General features: G+C 62.8%; 1 protein-coding gene and 1 long non-coding RNA gene across 4 annotated transcripts in view; one reads left to right on the top strand and one right to left on the bottom strand.

Annotated features, from left to right (window-relative positions):
- Positions 1-18,163, top strand: part of CACNA1S (calcium voltage-gated channel subunit alpha1 S) — a 56,442-nt gene extending 38,279 nt beyond the window's left edge. The window contains exons 28-44 of one of the 3 annotated variants that reach the window (XM_070768756.1): positions 134-217; positions 5,232-5,288; positions 6,101-6,229; positions 6,659-6,724; positions 7,347-7,438; positions 7,990-8,149; positions 9,531-9,658; positions 10,620-10,716; positions 11,260-11,362; positions 12,138-12,239; positions 12,441-12,565; positions 14,221-14,349; positions 14,955-15,205; positions 16,368-16,453; positions 17,141-17,232; positions 17,406-17,546; positions 17,651-18,163. In XM_070768756.1, coding sequence (XP_070624857.1) covers positions 134-217; positions 5,232-5,288; positions 6,101-6,229; positions 6,659-6,724; positions 7,347-7,438; positions 7,990-8,149; positions 9,531-9,658; positions 10,620-10,716; positions 11,260-11,362; positions 12,138-12,239; positions 12,441-12,565; positions 14,221-14,349; positions 14,955-15,205; positions 16,368-16,453; positions 17,141-17,232; positions 17,406-17,546; positions 17,651-17,902 — 2,094 coding nt within the window. In that variant the 3' untranslated portion in view covers positions 17,903-18,163. Of the gene's footprint in view, positions 1-133; positions 218-5,231; positions 5,289-6,100; positions 6,230-6,658; positions 6,725-7,346; positions 7,439-7,989; positions 8,150-9,530; positions 9,659-10,619; positions 10,717-11,259; positions 11,363-12,137; positions 12,240-12,440; positions 12,566-14,220; positions 14,350-14,954; positions 15,206-15,563; positions 15,844-16,367; positions 16,454-17,140; positions 17,233-17,405; positions 17,547-17,650 lie in introns of those variants that run through there. The other 2 variants (XM_070768757.1, XM_070768758.1) reach the window with 2 other exon arrangements.
- LOC139176476 (uncharacterized) lies at positions 212-6,216 on the bottom strand. The gene is made up of 3 exons (XR_011560983.1): positions 6,081-6,216; positions 3,980-4,167; positions 212-2,829 (listed from the first exon to the last, which is right to left on the bottom strand). It is a non-coding gene; the product is annotated as an uncharacterized lncRNA (long non-coding RNA).
- Positions 18,164-19,326: the final 1,163 nt, after the last annotated feature.

Below are 19,326 nucleotides of genomic sequence, written 5' to 3'. Positions count from 1 at the left end.
AAGGGAGCAGAGGAGGGGCCCTGGAGCAGCTCTGGAAAGTGGCATCATGCCCACTCCAGCAATTCTGCATCCCTCAGACAGGGACCGCCGAGCCCCTTCCTTCTGCAGCTCACCCTGGGACCCCCTCCCCCAGGGCTATTTTGGGGACCCCTGGAACGTGTTTGACTTTCTGATTGTCATCGGCAGCATCATCGACGTCATCCTCAGTGAGATCGACGTAAGTACCGGGCGGGCGGAGCCATCGCTGGGGTGGGGCTGAGGCCACAGACCCTGGTGGGGGACCCACTGGTGTGCAGCCCAGCACCCCAGACCAAAGATCCTGCAGAGCACACACCTCAGAGTCTAGGCACAATGAAGGTGCCAGGCGGCCCACGGCAAGCACCACAGTGGACAGGAGACGTCCTTTCCGGGTGGGGTGGTCAGGGAAGGCTGCTTGGAGGTGGCGCCATGTGAAGGGACCTTCAGGAAAGGGAGGTGGGGAGGGGACAAGCTGCACCGGCAGGGTGGCTGCAGGAGACAGATGAAGAAACAGAAGGTCCAGGGCGTGGAGAGCTCAGCTCGGTAGAAGCAGGCCAGCGTGCAGGGGTGGGGGAACCGCTGGAGAGGCAAGTGGGGGGCTCGAACCTTGTGTCGCCGGCAGTGGGGGGCCACTGGGGGTCTCTGAACAGGGCAGTGGAAGGATCAAAGCTGCACTTCTAAAAAGTGAATCTGGAGTGAGGGCAGGAGACGACTGAAAGCAGGTGCACAGTTAGGGAGGCGGTCGTCTCCCTTCAGATACTTTCCTAGTGCCCCATGTGGGCTACAGATACAGCAACGAGCCGGGGCACCGGGGGAGACAGGCAGTGAAAACCAACCCACCACGTGGCAGGTGTGCCAGTGAAGGGGTGGGAGGTGGCATCGGCTGGCCCCAGTTCAGTCCTGCAGGAGGCATGCGTGCGGGGTTGGGGGCAGAGCACGGCCCCTCAGTAGGGTGAGCTAGGAGGAGGTGGGCTAAGGGCCAGCGGGAGGCCTGGTGGTAGGGCTGGGGAGTGGGGAGCTGAGCTCAGAAACAGGGCAGGGGCTGGACCACGTCCTTTCTTCAGTTCAGTCACTCAGTCGTGTCCGATTCTTTGTGACCCCATGGACCGCAGCACGCCAGGCCTCCCTGTCCTTCACTGTCTCCCAGAGCTTACCCAAGTTCATGTCCATTGAGTCAGTGATGCCATCCAACCATCTCATCCTCTGTCGTCCCCTTCTTTTCCTGCCCCCAATCCCTCCCAGCATCAGAGTCTTTTCCAATGAGTCAGCTCTTCACATGAGGTGGCCAAAGTACTGGAATTTCAGCTTGAACATCAGTCTTTCCAGTGAACATCCAAGACTGATCTCCTTCAGAATGGACTGGTTGGATCTCCTTGAAGTCCAAGGGACTCTCAAGAGTCTTCTCCAACACCACAGTTCAAAAGCATCAATTCTTCAGCGCTCAGCCTTCCTCACAGTCCAACTCTCACATCCATACATGACCACTGGAAAAACCATAGCCTTGACTAGACGAACCTTTGTTGGCAAAGTAATGTCCCTGCTTTTGAATATGCTATCTAGATTGGTCATAACTTTCCTTCCAAAGAGCAAGCGTCTTTCAATTTCATGGCCACAGTTACCATCTGCAGTGATTTTGGAGCCCAAAAAAATAAAATCAGTCACTGTTTCCATTGTTTCCCCATCTATTTCCCATGAAGTGATGGGACTGGATGCCATGATCTTCATTTTTTGAATGTTGAGTTTTAAGCCAACTTTTTCACTCTCCTCTTTCACTTTCATCAAGAGGCTCTTTAGTTCCTCTTCACTTTCTGCCATAAGGGTGGTGTCATCTGCATATCTGAGGCTATTGATATTTCTCCCGGCAATCTTGATTCCAGCTTGTGCTTCATCCAGCCCGGCATTTCTCATGATGTACTCTGCATGTAAGTTAAATAAGCAGGGTGACAATATACAGCCTTGAGGGACTCCTTTCCTGATTTGGAACCAGTCTGTTGTTTTTTTGTCTGGTTCTAACTGTTGTTTCTTGACCTGCACACAGATTTCTCAGGTAAGGTGGTTTGGTATTCCCATCTCTTGAAGAATTTTCCACAGTTTGTTAATTAGTCCTTTGTTAGAGTCCGAGATTTTGTTCTGGGGGGATGAGAGCCCCTGGAGGCACTTACACCTGGTCTGACTTTGGTTCTCAGAGGCCCTCTCTGGATGCTGCACTGCCAACAAGCTGCAGGGGACACTTGGGGTCACTCAGGGCAAGTGGTCAGGATGTACTCTGATCACCCGATGAGGGGTGGCACGGGAGCTGTGGAGGGGACAGGTGACCAGCAGCTGGATCTGCTTGGAGCGTTGAGCTGACAGCATTTGTTGATGAACTTAATTTAGGGGGAGAGGAAAAGTAATCAACTGTGACTGCAAGGATCTTGCCCAAGAAACTGAGCTTCCGTTTTCTGAGACGTGGAAACTCCGGGAGGAGTGGGGGTAGCGCAGGAACCAAGAGTCCTATTTGGGGCGCGACAGCTCAGGATGCTTGCGGTGGCGACACGGAGCGGGCTTGGAGTCAGAGGCCTGGAGCACACAGGCTGGTCAGGCTGGAGCCCTAAGTTGGAGACTCCAGGAAGGAGCTGGCATTTAGAGTCGTGGGAGTGGGTGAGACAAGCGGCAGAGAGCAGGGCGTCTGGAGGGCGAAGGTCTGGGGGCTGGCTGGTGGTGCTCCTCCAGGAGGGACCCCTGCCCTACAGCCTCCCGGGGAAGGACGCCCATCAGGAGTCGGGAGTGGCAAGAGATAGAGCGGGCTGCGGGCCTGGACGGTTCTGTTTCCTACAAAGAGAAAGAGCCTCGAAGTTGGAGAGAGTGTGCAGCCAAGGAGAGTTTCTTTTGAAAATGGGAGAAATTAGAGCACATCCTGGGCTCAGAGGAGAATCAGGCTGTGGGGGATGGGGGGCGACTGCAGGAGCCACGTCTTTGGGCGGAAGCCCTGGGGTCCCCAGGGAGCGCTGGCTCTGGGAACCTGGTTCATCCCCTAGCAGGAAGGGGACGTGAGTCCGTGGCTGTGTGGACAGCGGGATGAGTTAAGTGCCGCCCGGGGCCACAGGAAGGAAAGCGTCAAGGACGTGGGTGGGGGTGAGGGTGGACATCTCCATGATTCTGCACTGGGGCTTGGGGTTCGGGAGCTGCCTTGCATGTGGGGTGGGTCATGCGTTGTTGGAAACACAGGCCAAGAAACACGGGTCCCTGCCCCCAGCATGTGGCAGCTGCCCCATAAACAGAGGGAGGGGGCGGCTGGAGCGCAGGGGAGTGGAGGTTCCCATGGCATCCAGCCAGCAGGGCCTCCGGGCTGTGGCCAGGAAGCACCCAGGCCGTGGGCTGTGGGGGTGACAGACAGCAGGGCGGCCTCGCCAAGGACCTGAAGCTGGGGAGACTGCAGGTGAAGGTGGGTAGCCGGGGACAGGAAGGGCATCCCGGAACCCGAGGCTGGGATCACAAGGACGCGTCCCCCAGACCGCGCGCCTGCTGGCTGCGTCCCAGAGAGGCCTGGCCAGCCCCTGACGGGGACATGGGTGGCCGTGGGGCGCTTACTCCAGGAGTCCAGGAGAGGGCCAGCCCCCAAGCCGGCGCACGCCCACGGCCCACCAGTGAGCACTGCAGCCCTGCCAGCCCAGGGCTGGCCCTTGTGGGTGGGTGGGGGCAGGGTGGGGGCCAGGGCAGGGGCCAAGGGCAAGTCTGGAGTCTGTAAGGGGAAGCCTGGCAGAGAGCGGCGCCTTCTGTGGTGAGGGCAGGCCTGGCCTGGGGTCCGCTTCACCCCACACGCAGGACAGACGGAACTCCGTCCGTACGCACGCGGCTGGAGGGGGCGGGTTTGAGGCGGCAGACCAGGGTGCCCCGGGGCCTGTGTGCGCGTCTCCTTCACGCCCAGGCCCTGCTGGGAAGCAGCCCCCGCGGGCCCAGGGTTTGGGGCAGCACCTCTCACCGGCTCAGTCTCGGCCTGAATGACAATCAGTCATCCAACGATGACTTCTTGGAGCTTGAGGTCCATGTGGGGGGTCGGGGACGTCAGGGTCAGGCAGAGCTCTTTCTTCCGTGCAGGAGGGACGAGAGTGTCGTTGGTCACCGTGGGATTTTTAGGGACAGCATATGTCCGTCACCAGGCCTGTTTGCCTAAAGTCATGATAAGACTTTGAATTAAAACGCTGACTCGTATCCCTGCCGTATAATCCAGAGAGCAGAGAGGGCGGCGCCGTCGGTTAGCACTTTCTGCCAGGAGGGCTCTGCTCTGTCCACGGTGGCAGCCGTGAGCCATGGGTACCGGCTGGTCGTGTGAAATGTGGCCAGTGCAGCCAGGGACGTGAATACCTCGTCTGTGTTGTTTTCACCGTAATCCAGACGGCCGCGTGTGGCTGCAGGCACCCCGTGGTGGCACAGGTCTGGCACATGGCTTGTCATCCCTAGCTGCGTGCTAAATCACCTGGGTGCATTTACACCTGGAAGCCAGGCCCAGTCCCCAGGAGCTGACTTAATCGGCCGGATGGGGACCCAGCAAAGGTGCATATTTTTTTAAGTTCTCTGTGCGATTCTGATGTGCCGCCTGGGCTAAGAACCCATGGTCCAGGAGAAAGCTGCCCGGGGAACCAGTCTCCCAAATAATTAAAGATAAAACCATGATTCCCCACCCCAGGGCTCCAGAAACAGGGCTTCTCCGGAAATGTGGCCGCAGGGAGGAGCTCAGAGTAAACAGGAGGAAAGGCTGCCCCTACACAGCCCGGCCCGTCTAGGAGGCTGGCCCCTGAGACGGAAGCCTTGGTCCGGCTCCCAGGCAGGGGGTCTCAGACTCTCCCAGAGGGCCTTTGACCCTGGAGGGTGGGACCCCCGTGAGGGCCAGCACCCCTGGACTCTCCTGCGACCGTGAGCAGGGCTGTCCTCCGTGGCCTCACTCACATCCCCAGCTCCACAGACCCCAGACACACAGGCTGCATCTGGGAGGCGAGGGGGTCTGCCCACGTTCAGTCTTCCCTCCTCTTCCTGCTCCCTGGCCCCTGGCCTGTCGCCTCACCGCCTCACCGTCCCCACAGCTTCCTCCCCACACCAACCAACCGCCGCCGGGGGTCCTCACCCCCACCTCCCTGCTTTGTTCTCTCTGTAACCCTCTGTGGTCTGTCCTCTCTGAGGCCTCACCTCGCTCCCACCATGTCCCTCCTCTCTCCCCTCCCCCTCTCTCTCCACAGACTTTCCTGGCCTCCAGCGGGGGACTGTATTGCCTGGGTGGCGGCTGCGGGAACGTTGTAATTCCAGGCTGCATGAGCCTGCCCCGCTCGCCCACCAGCTCTGCCCTGCAGCTTGCATGCCTGGGCCTGGCCGCTGGACTGCATGGGGCAGACGCGCTCAGGGCCCCCTGCCCCGAGCAGGCCCCCGAGGGTCCGGTTGGGGGCGGGCGGAGACTCTGTGTCACCAGAGTGTGCATGGGTGTGGTGGGAAGTGGGGCTCTGTGCTGACAGGAGCATCCAGAGAGGACTGGATGACAGAGAACCTCAGTGACAGGTCACCAGCACCAAGCTTGTGGGGACGCCAAAAGCCAGGCAGGGGGCTCTCCCTGGCCATTCATCCGGTGTGTCAGGGGGGCACATGGGCAGAGGCCCTCCGGCTTGGGACAGCCACGTGCGGGGCAGGGTGGGCGTGGAGTGGCCATTGAATTGATGGCCACAGAGCAGCTGAGCTTCTGGGAGACTCTGCGCTGGGGGGGCACTGGGGAGGGGCGGGAGCGCTGCCGGGGTCCTCAGCTGAGTGGCAGCTTGGGGAGGAGATGACACGAGGCAGGACAGAGGGCAGGCGCCGGGCCTGGCCGCTGCCTCCCCCAGGGCGGACGGAATCCCTGTCCGCCCAGCGCACTGCTTGGCGCCCCGCCCACCCCGCCTCCGGCTGAGCAAGCCCAGGGCCCTGGGCCCCGCGAGGGTCCGCGCGAGGTCCCAGCAGGCGCTGCGGGGTGGGCTGGAAGACCCCCACCGCGACACATCCCGCACACACTGCCCTCCCCGCCTGCCTGCCCTCACCCCGCCCGCCCCCGGCCCCAGACTGACCCTGGGGCTGCGCCCCGCAGGACCCCGACGAGAGCGCCCGCATCTCCAGCGCCTTCTTCCGCCTGTTCCGTGTCATGAGGCTGATCAAGCTGCTGAGCCGCGCGGAGGGCGTGCGCACGCTGCTCTGGACTTTCATCAAGTCCTTCCAGGTGCGCAGCCCCGCCCACCCAGGGCCCCGCCTACCCCGGGATCCCCACTCATCCTGGGACCGCTCTCCATGCACCCACCCGGGACCCCGCCCACCGCGGGACCACGCCCACCATGTGACCACGCCCACCATGTGACCACGCCCACAGGACCCCCGCCCATTCGGGACCACACCCACCCACGGGACCCCACCCCCGGGACCCCGCCTACCCATGTGACCCCCCCCACCCATGGGACTCTGTCCACCCCGGAAGCCCACCCACTCAGGGAACCCTCGCCCACCCACGAGACTGTATCCGCATGGGTTACGGGGACGTCAGGGCCACCCTGGGTGTGGCCCATGGGCCTCAGGTCCCTGGTGAGCTAAGGAAGGGCCCCGTACCGGGCGCGCGGTGGAGCCCTGCACCCTGAGCCGCCATCCTCGCCCGCAGGCCCTGCCCTACGTGGCTCTGCTCATCGTCATGCTCTTCTTCATCTACGCGGTCATCGGCATGCAGGTGAGGGGCCCAAGGGCCCCCGGGAGGCCGGCCGGCCTGCAGGCTGGCCTCTCACCAGCCTGCCTCCTGCATCCTGGCAGCCCGGGGCTTGGCCACAGCCCTAGAGGAGGAGGTGGTTCCCAGCCGGCCCAGCATCAGTCAGGAGGAGGCAGCCCAGGGGAACCTTGTGGGCAGATGGACAAGGGCGGAACTGGTCTCCAAGGCCCCTGTTGGAGGCTCTGGTGGTCTCAGCTACCCTCTCCTGAAGCACTCTGCTCTCTACATTGAGACCCTAAGTCAGCTCTTGGTTAGGAACAGTGTCCCCCTCCCAGATTAATTTGGCTTGAGGGGAAAAATTTCACCCAACCTTGGAAACATAAGTGAGCCTTGAACAGGCAGATTTGAACTTCGGGTGTCCATGTATCCGTGAATTTTTCAGGGAACTGTACTAGGGCTCCACAGGATTCATGGTTGGTTGAATCCGTGGATACAGGGCGGGGAGCTGACTGTAGACTTATACCCTGGCGTTGCTCAGGGGTCAGCTGTAGCCCGGTTTGTGTGACCTGAGGTGGAGGGTGTCGGGGGAGCTGGGGCCGGTGAGAGACCTGTCCAGGTCCACAGTCCAGCCTTTCGTGGCCTGCAGATGTTCGGGAAGATCGCCTTGGTGGACGGGACCCAGATCAACCGGAACAACAACTTCCAGACCTTCCCCCAGGCGGTGCTGCTGCTCTTCAGGCAGGAGGCCCCTGCCGCCCCTCCCCCAGGCTGTGGGAGGCCAGCTGGCTTCCTACACGTGGGCCCTGTGCGCACTCAGAAGGGCCAAGGCTTTGCTGTCCTTCTCGGATGCTCACCCTGGACAGCCCGCGCCCCCGTTTCAATCACTCTTGGACGAGTGGCCGCCGTCTCCATGGTGCTCTGGGGTCCTGCATGTTCCCCACCCTCGCTGCACCGAGGCGGGAGGCAGAGGTCCAGTGTCCCTCGGAGGGAGGGTGGGGCCTTGACGACCTCTGACCCCACACTCCGGGGTCACCGCTCTGGCTGACCCACGGGTGACATGAGTCCTGGAGTGATTTTGCGCCTCCGTCCGGGAAGCCCCCTTTCCGTTTAGCCCCTGCCCAGGGCGCCCCACGATGGGTAGAGCAGGGGAGCCTGGATGCAGAGGGGCAGCCCGTGGACCCCAGGTCCTGAGGGGTGCCAACCTGCTCCCGAATGTCCTGCTCGCAGGGGGCTGGCGGCTCCCTCACCCGGGGCCCAGAGTGAGAGGTGCCCCGACCTGTGCCTTGCAGGTGCGCCACGGGGGAGGCGTGGCAGGAGATCCTGCTGGCCTGCAGCTACGGCCAGCTGTGTGACCCCGAGTCGGACTACGCCCCCGGGGAGGAGTACACCTGTGGCACGGACTTCGCCTACTACTACTTCCTCAGCTTCTACATGCTGTGCGCCTTCCTGGTGAGGGCCTGCGGGCGGGCGGGATGCGCCGAGCCCGGGGGAGCCCGCGCCCCGCCCGGCCGCCTCTGCCCCTCCAGGGACGCAGCTCAGGGACACAGGAGACAGCCGGGGCTCCGGCTAGTGTCCCTGCTGTGGTCGGTCTGGCTGCGGCTTCTTTTCCTGCGTGCGAGGCTCAGGCTCCAGAGCTGTTGTTAAAAGGCTTTACCTTTTTGTTGTTGTCATTAGCAATTAGCAATCAAAAAGTCAAAAGGATTTACTGAGACTCTGCACTAAAACAGAGGCTTCTATTTTACTTCCTAAATAGACAGCAAAGCCGCCTGCCCCTCCCTCTTCCCTTGGAAGAGAAGCTTGCCCTCTTTGCTAGGGGCTGAGAGTCTGGAAGCAGAGCCATCGCGCGGGCCTGCAGCAGAGCACAGATGGCTTTGCGGCTTCAGGGCGCCGTCCCTGCACACAGGAGGCAGAGAGCCCGGCAGTCCCGGACCCTCATTCTTTCTCTTTCCTATGTTTACTAAAACCCTTTGAGCATCTCATGTTCCCTGAGCTCAGGGCAAGGGACAGAAACGTGAATAGGACACTGTCCTGGCCCTGAAGACACCCGCTGGGCCAGGGGGCCGTGTGCAGCAAAGCTTGCATTTCAGAGGCGCCAGGTGACACAGAGCAGGCAAGGAGCGCACAGGGGCAGCGCTTGGGGACCAGCGTCCCTCGGGGGTCAGGCAAGAGGCTGAGGTTGGGACTTAAAGCATCAGTCCCTGGAGCCCGGGCAGAGGACACCTCCTGGACCCGAGCAGTGACACAGGCTGCTCGCGTGTGGGACGCAGTTGCCAGAGGGCTGGGAGGCAGGCCCCCTGGAGAAGCTGTGGACCCAGGCCCCATGCACACCCAGGCCCCGTGCACACCCAGGCCCCCTGGAGAAGCTGTGGACCCAGGCCCCGTGCACACCCAGGCCCCCTGGAGAAGCTGTGGACCCAGGCCCTGTGGACACCCAGGCCCCGTGGACACCCTGGCCCCGTGGACACCCCCAGGCCCCGTGGACACCCAGGCCCCGTGAACACCCCCAGGCCCCCCAGACACCGCAAGGCCCCGTGAACACACCCAGGCCCCCCAGACACCCCAAGGCCCCGTGGACACCCCCAGGCCCCCTGGACACCCCCAGGCCCCGTGAACACACCCAGGCCCCCCAGACACCCCAAGGCCCCGTGGACACACCCAGGCCCCCTGGACACCCCCAGGCCCCGTGAACACACCCAGGCCCCCCAGACACCCCAAGGCCCCGTGGACACACCCAGGTCCCCTGGACACCGCCAGGCCCCCTGGACACCCCCAGCCCATCACCGTGCCACCTGCCTTCCCGTGCAGGGACCCCTCTGCTCTCCTCCCACAGATCATCAACCTCTTTGTGGCCGTCATCATGGACAACTTTGACTACCTGACACGGGACTGGTCCATCCTGGGCCCTCATCACCTGGATGAGTTCAAGGCCATCTGGGCGGAGTACGACCCGGAGGCTACGTGAGTCCAGGCTGCTGGCCCTGTGCTGGACTGTCCCTCCCCGGCCCCCTCGCATCCTAGGCCCCGCCTGGCGTCCGACAGCGAGCCACCCTCCAGTCAGCAGGAAGGAGCAGGCTTTCCCTCCCTTTGTTACCCAAGGGCCCAGAGCAGAGAAGAGAAGTCACTCAGGGTTGGGAGGGAACCCACAGCCCCCGGGGCAGAAGCCCCCTGGTCGACCCTGGGAGATGGCTATCCAGCTTCGCTTGGACACTTCGAGGAGCAGAGAGCTTACTACCTCCCCAGGCATTCTAGGCCCCACTGCTCAGAATGTGGTCACTGACCAAGCAGCTGAGCTGGATGAAAGTGCAGGCCCCAGCCTCACCCTACACCGACGGAGGCAGAATCTATACTGGGGTAACCTGGCCTCCGGGGCCTTCGAGTGCACTTGAACTCTGGGGAGCCGGGCTGCCTTACGTTCTTTGTAAGAAGGTCGCCTGCTCACGGTTGACGACTTTCCCAGGTGTCAGGCACTGTGCCAACCAGGACACACGTTAGCTAACCCCGTGGCAGCACCTGCAGGCTCTACCCGCCTCTGCGAGTGGGCTCTCACCCGCCTTGATGCACACCCTCTACTTCTATTAATACAGCCCAGAGCCCCCAGACAGTCTGACTAAAGCCCAAGGAAGGCTCCCCCTGGGAAAAATGAGGTCTGGGTCCCAGCCCTGGAGATCCCGCATCTGAGGGGACACTGGCCTCTTCTTACCTGCCCCCTGCCCCTGCCAACAGAGAGCCCATTCTGTGCGCTGGGCAGCAGTGAGTTCGAACACTGTTCCTTCTTCAGAAAGGAAACCCAGCTTCCCAACTCCCCACACACGGCTGGAAGTCAGGGGGCGTCCCTGTCTCCTGGCTCCCTCCCCTGGGCCCTTCTCCTGGCAGGAGGGAGGTGGGGGTGCCTGGGGCACAGGTCTGGTGACCCCCGCAGGGGCAGGATCAAGCACCTGGACGTGGTGACCCTGCTGAGGAGGATCCAGCCCCCGCTGGGCTTCGGGAAGTTCTGCCCCCACCGGGTAGCGTGTAAGGTAACCAGCGCTGCCAGCGAGGGGTGGGCACCCCCCTCCCACCTTCACCGACCCCCACCCCCGGAGGAGGAGGCAGGGGCCCTGGGGCGGGGTGAGTGGGTGAGTCACTTTAGAGCAGTTGTCCCCTGGGTGCGCACATCCCTGCCTGGGAACTAAATCTCAGCAGCGTCCCCAGCTCACATTTCACCCCCTCAGGGAGGGCACCGTGGGCACCCTGCACCCCAGCCCCAGCCCCTCCCCCCATGATCAGTCTCCCCTAGCCCCTCCCCTTCATGGTCAGTCTTACCCAGCCGTTCCCCCTCATGGTCAGTCTCCCCCAGCCGCTCCCCCTCATGGTCAGTCTCCCCAGCCCCTCCCCTTCATGGTCAGTCTCCTCTAGCCCCTCCCCTCATGGTCAGTCTCCCCCAGCCCCTCCCCCATGGTCAGTCTCCCCCAGCCCCTCCCCCATGGTCAGTCTCCCCCAGTCCCATCCCCCTGCCCCCACCCGGTGAGGACGAGCACTGCCCAGGGGCCCCGCCCGCAGTGAGCCCCGTCTCCGCACAGCGGCTGGTGGGCATGAACATGCCCCTCAACAGCGACGGCACAGTCACCTTCAACGCCACGCTCTTCGCCCTGGTGCGCACAGCTCTGAAGATCAAGACGGAAGGTGTGGGCGGCCCCTCCCCGGGGGCCGGGCTTTCCCGCAGGTCCTGCCAGGCCCTCTGAGCTGAAGGTCGGGGCTCGGGAGTCTTGGGGAGAAGCAGAGGGGAGACCCAGGCCGAGGCCACGTTAGGGCTCAGCGGGTGCCCCCAGGATCTGTAGGGCAGAGTCACCCAGCCTCTGTCCTCACACAGCCAGCTCTGATGGAGGTGGGGCGGGAGGAGGCAGTGTTAGTGTGAGAGGCGTGGGCCTGGGGGGCCTTTAGGCAGGAACTTTGGGGCAGGGCTTCCTGTCCGGAAGACAGACAGGGTGGGGGGCGGTGAGGGGGCCTCACTCTCATGGGGACCCAGCTGGGTTGGAGCCACCCCAAAGGGGACCATGGCAGGCAGCAGGCAGCGGCAGGGAAGGCTTCCCCGGAGGGCAAGGAGAGGGAAGCGGGGGGTGGGGGGGGCCCAGGTGTCGGGGGGGCCAAGGCGGAGCGCCTGGAGGGCTGCCTGGAGGAAGCGGAACAGACCAAGTGTGCGGGGGACTGATGACTGTCCTGGGACGGTAGGGAGTACAGGAGGGGACAGCCTCTGCAGTCAGCCACTCTGGGTGCTGGAAGCCAGGCCTTCTGGGGCAAACGTGACCTGAGCCTGGGCTGTCCCAGGGGCACAGCAATCGTTCCCCCCCAGCAAAGTCTGCCCAGGGCAGCAGCCACCACAGGGAAAAGCCAGCCACCATCTGCTGAGCGAGAGGTGGCCCTGTCAAGTGCTGCTGACCCGGCCTGTCCATTGCCCCAGGTAACTTCGAGCAGGCCAACGAGGAGCTGCGAGCCATCATCAAGAAGGTCTGGAAGAGGACCAGCATGAAGCTCCTGGACCAGGTCATCCCTCCCATAGGAGGTGGGTGCGCCCTGGGGGCCCAGAGGCAGCCCTGCCTCCGCGGGGAGCCCAGGGGCATCGGAGCATGGCCTGGCCCTCTATAGCTTTGGGCAGACCCCATGGGGTCAGGCCAGCTGGAGGAGGGGAGCCAGGGGCCAGTCCTCTGGCCACACGCTGACCCCAGCCTCAGACGCCCGCTGGCTGTGGTCGGCCCCTCTGCAGATGACGAGGTGACGGTGGGGAAGTTCTACGCCACGTTCCTCATCCAGGAGCACTTCCGGAAGTTCATGAGGCGCCAGGAGGAGTATTATGGGTACCGGCCCAAGAAGGACACCGTGCAGATCCAGGTAAGCCCACCCCGAGCCCCGGGGGCTCCGCTGCTGAGCTGGTCTCTGGACTCTAGCTCCCTCTCTGTCTTTGGGGGCCGGCAGGGAAGGCAGACGGGGCGGGAGGAGCTGGGACTCATGGGGGTGAGATGACGGCCCTGGATGGGAGATGCTTCAAGCTCAAGGGAAGAACCCAGAGCCTTTCCGTCCCTGGGATAATACGACCCAGAGCCATGGGTCCTACCCCCTGAACACAAGGGAGAGATTGGGCTAGGTGACAGCAGTGGTCTCCAAAGAGGGCAGATTTCCTAGGGGAATGAAGGGGCTTGAAATGACCCATTGGGTATCCAAATATATGTAGAATTTTGTGTTATCTTGCCCGTTTTTCTTCTTACAATTTTTATTTTATTTACTCTTTGGCTGTGCTGGGTCTTCACTGCTTCGCGGGCTCTCCTCTAGCTGTGGCGAGCGGGGGCTACGCTTAGCCCACGGGCTTCTCACTGCAGTGGCTTCCCTTGGTGTGCAGCGCGGGCTCCAGGGCACTCAGGCTTAGGAGTTCCAGTGCGTGGGTTCAGCAGTTGTGGCTCCAAGGCTCCAGAGCACAGACTCAGTGGTGGTGCCACTGAGCTGCTCCACGGCACGTGAGGTCTTCCCAGACCAGGGGTCAAACCCGTGCCTCCTGCACTGGCAGGTGGACTCTTGACCACAAGCCACCAGGGAAGCCTTGTCTGTTTTCAATTTCAGTGTTTTAAGTATAGTGCACATAATGGATAAATTTAAAAAACATTCACACAATTGGGCTGTGTGTTCAAAATTTTATTTCAATTTTTACTGTGAAACAATCTCAGAGTTTTAAAAATAGCACGCGCAATATAAAAGTCTTTTTTTTTTTCCTGAACCATTTGAGAGTCGTGCCCAGTGTTCAGCCCTGAGCCAGTCAGTGTGTGTTTCCTGAAAACAAGGGCATGTTCCTCCGTGAGCCTTCTGCATAACCGTGACGCAGCCGCCAAGATCAGGAAACGGATGCGTTAGTCCCGTGGAATCCTTAGACCCCATGCATGTTTCCCCAGTGGTCCCAATAGTGTCCTTCATGGCAAAGGACTGGACCCAGAATCACGTGTTGTGTTTAGCTGTGCGATCTCTTTCGTCTTTAGCTCCTCAAGTCTTTCCCTGACGCGACCTTGACACTTGGAAGCTTCTAGCCAGCACAGCCCTCAGTCTGGGTTTGTAGGACGTTCCCTCACGACAGATCGAGGGCTTGCCTCCTGGACAGGAATGTCCCAGCAGTGATGCTGGGTTCTCTTTGCAAACTGTCGGGTGACACCAACCTTGATTTGTTCTATTGCTGATGGTATGAACTCCGATCAGCTCACAATGTGGCATTAATGGCACGTGCAATCAAAAGAGGTCATGTGTGTGAAGACCGTGGGCAGTGAGAGGGTTTTCCAACCTGGAGGCCTGGGCGGGGATGAAGCCCCTGTGAGGGCGAAAGAAGACACCTTGAGAGCCGTTAGGGCTTGGATGATCCCAGAGGCTGGAGGAGGAGCCCCGGGGCAAGAATGAACAGGCCTGGGCTTTCAGGGAAGCCCTGGTTGCCGGGATTGGGAGAGAGTGAGGGAAGCAGTCTATCCTTCCCTCCTGCCTGGAGCGCCCCTGAGTCCCTTCTCCGTCCCCAGGCTGGACTGAGGACCATCGAGGAAGAGGCAGCCCCTGAGATCCGCCGCACCATCTCAGGAGACCTGATGGCCGAAGAGGAGCTGGAGAGAGCCATGGTGGAGGCCGCGATGGAGGAAGGGATCTTCCGGGTGAGCAAGGCCGTGGCCCCCCAGTGTGTGTGGTCCAGGAAGGAGGCTGGGAGCCCCGCCACATATGCGGGGCTGGGGACACCCGCTGCCCGCGGCTCCCGGGACGCCCCCCACCAGTGACCCTCCTGCCTGAGGTGCCCTGTCCTTCCTTCTAGCCTCTCCCAACCTCCCCCTCCTCCCCTGCCCGAGTCCGAGGCAGCTCCACCCATCAGACGCCCACCTGCTTCGCCGGAGGGTCTCTCAGGACCACCTCGCCGAAGTTTCTTGGGTTATTCATAGGAACGGGGGCCCAGAGAGACCCTCCGAGATGTGCAGAGCCACTCTCAAAGTGACTTGAGGAGGCGGGACTAGAGCCCTTCCTCCCGGCACCTGGCTCCGGGCTTCCCACTGCCCACATTCCTGTCCGAATATCTGGTACCCTACAGTTCTTAGGGGTGTCTTGTCCACCCCCCAAACTGAGGCCACCCTGAGGATGCTATCCCTTGTCTGACCTCAGCCTCGACCGCTCCCCTCTGGCCTTGTTCCCGCCACCGGCCGGCGTCCGGCGGGTGGGCCCTTGGCTCCCAGCCCCTGTTCTCAGTCCTCCCCTCTCCTCCTCACCCCAGAGGACCGGCGGCCTGTTTGGCCAGGTGGACAGCTTCCTGGAAAGGACCAACTCGTTGGCCCCGCACATGGCCAACCAGAGACCCCTCCAGTTTACTGAAATTGAGATGGAGGAGATGGAATCGCCCGTCTTCCTGGAGGATTTCCCTCAACGTCCGAGTGCCCACCCCCTTGCTCGTGCCAACACCAACAATGCCAACGCCAACGTCGCCAGTGGCAACGGCAACCATGGCAACAGCCCAGCATTTCCCAGGTAGTGGCAGCAGCTAGCAGCCCGGGATGTTGGGGCTGGAGTGGGACGGGTAGACGTGGCTGGTGGGCTCCGGGCCTTTGTGGGGCACTCTCTGGGGTCCAGCCTTTGCCCTGCTGTGAGACTGGCCTGGACGGCAGAGACTGATGTGGTCAGCAGGGGGCAGCCTCGGGTCGGCCTCAGTCAGCACCCTGTGGCTTTTCTTCCACTGTCTTGGCTGGTCCGGAGAAGGACCTGTTTGGTTAGGAGAGGCACACCTGAGCAATTAAGGTTCAGTCGTTGGATCTGGGCTCCAGTGGTTCCCCTCTCGCCAGCCCTGCGCTGCTGCTAAGTCACTTCAGTCATGTCCAACTCTGTGCAGCCCCATAGATAGCAGACCACCAGGCTCCGCATCCCTGGGATTCTCCAGGCAAGAACACTGGAGTGGGTTGCCATTTTCTTCTTCAGTACGTGAAATTGAAGTCGCCCAGTCATGTCTGACTCTAAGCAACCCATGGACTGCAGCCCACCAGGCTCCTCCATCCATGGGATTTTCCAGGCAAGAGTACTGGAGTGGGGTGCCATTGCCTTCTCCGAGCTGCGGACTGGATATAATCTGTGATCGAGTGCCAGGGATCGAGGGATGAACAGAGAGGGCCTTGGCCATCGTAGTGTGGGCTGGGCTCCGCGCAGACCTTCTGTTCCAGACCCGAGGACCGGGCTGGGGTGTCCTTGGCCTGGAGAGTCTGGGTCCCTCACCCTCGGGAACGGGTACGACAGGGCAGAGGTCAGGGGAGCGGCTGCTTCCCAGGCCAGGCTGCTTGCACCGCGCTCCAGCCAGAGGGCCCCTGAATGAAGTCCACACGCCTAGGAGGGCGCCTGCACCGCGGGGCAGTGTAATGCTGGGCGCTGTGGACGTGCAGATCCGGGCCTGTGCCCAGACCTGTGCAGTCTTGTTGGGGGTATGTGCCATGGAGTCCAGCTATGGCCAAATGACCTCAGAGAGTGGGTCCTGAGAAGACAAAGGGCCTGGGACCCAACTAGCTAGGGACACTGAGGGAGCTGCCAGAAACGAGGACTCGGGGGTCAAGGCCACTCTACAGCAACGGGCCCAGGACCGAGGGAAAGGAAGGTCGGGATGGGGCAGCCAGCAGCCCGCGGCTCACTGGCCACACTCCCGTTTCAGTGTCCACTACGAAGGGGAGCTCGCAGGGGAGACAGAGACGCCTGCCACCAGAGGAGGACTCCTCGGCCAGCCCCGGGGGGCCCTGGGTCAGTTTCTCCTGTGCCCCTGAGGGGCTGACCTTCTCCCAGAGAGGCCTGGGGAGCCTGCTGTCGGGTTGGGGAACCCGGCCAGGAGGTGGGAGCCCGTGGTGACGGGGACCAGCTCGTCACCCAGGCAGAGGAAGGGGCCACACAGGGGCCAGAGTGAAGGCGGCGGGGTGGGGGTCTGCACTGTGAAAGGGCTCTCCCCGGGCACGCCCCTCCCCAGCCAAAGGACAGCCCCTGGACATACCGGCAGCTTAGCTCTGCCCTTCAGCAGCTGACCTGGCGGCTGCCCAGTGGGTCCTAGACTGCCGCGCGGGACAGGAGGGAACCAAGGAAGCTGCAGTTCATAGGGGATGAGGGTGCTCGGCGTGTTTTCTGACCCTGACACACTCACACACTCATGTACACCCATACACACATATCTCGCATGTTCACCCACGCACACTCACACAAAGATCAGCTTGGCCAAAGCTGGTCAGGGTCTGGCGTTGATCCCCTCCCAAGCCCACACGGACAGAGACCAGGGCAAATGGGGGTGGAGCGGAGGGGGCGGGGGGTAGTCCTGCCCGGCCTGGGGTAGGTGGACCTCTAGGACCCTGAGGGCGTCAGGGTGGGGCTGGCTGGCCGAGGGGAGCTCTGTGGACCCAAGGCCCCCAGGAGGACTGAGCCCTGGGCCCACTCTGCCCACAGGGCCCCACGGCAAGTCCCGAGTAGAGTGGCCGCAGGGACAGCTGCCCCGGAGAAGGACGCCCAGGGCCCAGGCCCCCGCTGCCTCCTGCCAGGTAACAGGCCAGAGAGGACAGGAAGCAGGCTCCAGGCAGAGAGGGGGTGGCAGTGACTCAGCAGAAGGGACGGGACCCCTGTCCTCCCCGACCTGGGATCTTGGCTGGGCCTTCCCCGTCCCCATGGGCTCTGGCCTCCCTGAGGGGTCTCTGCCTCGGTGCTCTCCAAACAGCACGCGGGAGCAGAGTCCCAGGTGCCCGAGGAGAGGAGCCCCACCCCAGGGTCCCTGCCCGGGGAGGCGCCGCCCGGCAGTAGGACAGAGGACGGAACCCCTGGGGGTCCAGCTCCAGCCATGGCCCTGCTGATCCGCGAGGTGAGGGTGCTGCGTCTGGGGTGGCCCTGCTATGGCCTGCGGTGGAGAGGGTGGGGGGTGGGCCACCACCTCAGGACCACCCACCCGGCCTGCTCTCCATGCAGGCTCTGGTTCGAGGGGGCCTGGACAGCTTGGCGGTGGATGCTAACTTCATCATGGCCACGGGCCAGGCGCTGGCGGAGGCCTGCCGGATGGAACCGCGGGAAGTGGAGGTGGCAGCCGCAGAGCTTCTGCAGGGACGCGAGGCCCTGGAGGGCGTGCCTGGTGCCCGAGGGTGCCCAGGCCTCGGGTCCTCCCTGGGCAGCCTCGACCTGCGTGAGGGCTCCCAGGAGACCCTGATTCCCCGCAGGCCATGAAGGCCTCGGCGTCTGCGTGGGCCCAGGCTGGCGAGACCGAGGGTGGGGGAGCCGAAGCGGGAGAGTTAGCCCGGCTCGGCAGCCTCGATGGACAGAGGGGTGGGCTGGGGTGGGCAAGGGGGTCAGGAAACGTGTCCAAGGTCAGCGGGCAGAAGGTGAAGTCACTCTCCTCACCAGCAAGCCGCGTGAGTGGACAGAGCTTCTGTGTCGTTCAGAGGCCTGGTCAGTGCTGGCAGGACATTAAAGTCTCCAGGCCTGCGACAGGGCACTGCTTGTCTCCTTCTGGGGGCCCTTCTATACCTCCCCCAGCCCTGCTCCCACGGAGGGGCCTCTGGATGGTCCTCCTGCAGGGGCGGAGGGGCCTCTGAGGATGGCGTGGAGCTTCCGGGCGTCCAGGCCCTCACAGCTGCCCTTCCCCGCAGCTCGACCGGAATCCACTGCCTGCCCACCCCTCAGAGCCTCAGGGGGCCCCGCTCGCGGCCTAAGGGAGCAAGGCCGTGGCATCCACCTCCTCGCTCTCCCTCGTTTCCTCCCCTGTCACGTGCTCCCTCTCGCGGCTTCCCGGTGACCTCCCCCAGGCCGCCCATCTCTCAGGGGAGGGCGTCCTCAGGGTGCTGGGTCCTCTCTCCTTCCTGCAGGGTCAGCCCACTCTCTAGACAACATCTTCTTCATTTAGTGCCGAGCACCCGCGTCCCCAGTGGTCCTCCCCGCCCCTGGTCCCGGCCCCGCCCCCCGTGGTCGGCCCCGCCCACCCCGGCCCCGCCCCCAGGTCCAGGCCCCGCCCCCGTGGCCTGGTCCCACCTCTCCTAAACCCCGCTCCGTGTCCTGCTCCTCGGCTCTGAGGATGTCCTGCTTGAGCCGAAAGCCCATCATGTCCAGAGCCGACCTCCTCACCCCTCCCTGCAGCCTGTGACCTGGGGCCCCACTCTCTCAGAATCTGAGACGGACCCTCCCCAGGAGGGTCCCCATGGAACCCTGTCCTTCTGTTTCTCGGCCCGTCCCCTCCTACGGTGGCTCCCCCGACACTTGGTCCTCGTTCCAGACCTCACCTACTGCCACAGCCTCCCAACGGCCTCGCAACTTCTTGCCGGCCCCCCAGCCTGACCCTGATCCTTCTAAATGGAGAAAGCTGCCGACTCAGCCCTTTGCTTAAACCCCCTGAAGCCTCCAAAGCCTCAGCATAGGGTGCACAACCCTGGCCCTGGACCCAGCCCCAGCCCTCGGGCCTGTCTACCCGCCCTCCAGCCCCTGCAGCCCAGCCGGGGATAGCTGCCTGCCTTTTAGCGAACCCTGAGCCCAGCAGACCCCTAGCCTGTAGTCAGCTTTGCTATTACTTCCTGCAGAAAGCACCTCCCAAATACCCCCAAAGGCTTGGTGGCCCCACGACACGTGTTCCCATCGCAGCAGGTCACCACTGTGACATG

The sequence above is a fragment of the Bos indicus genome, chromosome 16 (assembly GCF_029378745.1).
Source record: "Bos indicus isolate NIAB-ARS_2022 breed Sahiwal x Tharparkar chromosome 16, NIAB-ARS_B.indTharparkar_mat_pri_1.0, whole genome shotgun sequence".
NCBI lineage: Eukaryota > Metazoa > Chordata > Mammalia > Artiodactyla > Bovidae > Bos > Bos indicus.
Note: the sequence above shows the minus strand (reverse complement) of the source record. Positions and strands in the feature narration are given on the sequence as shown.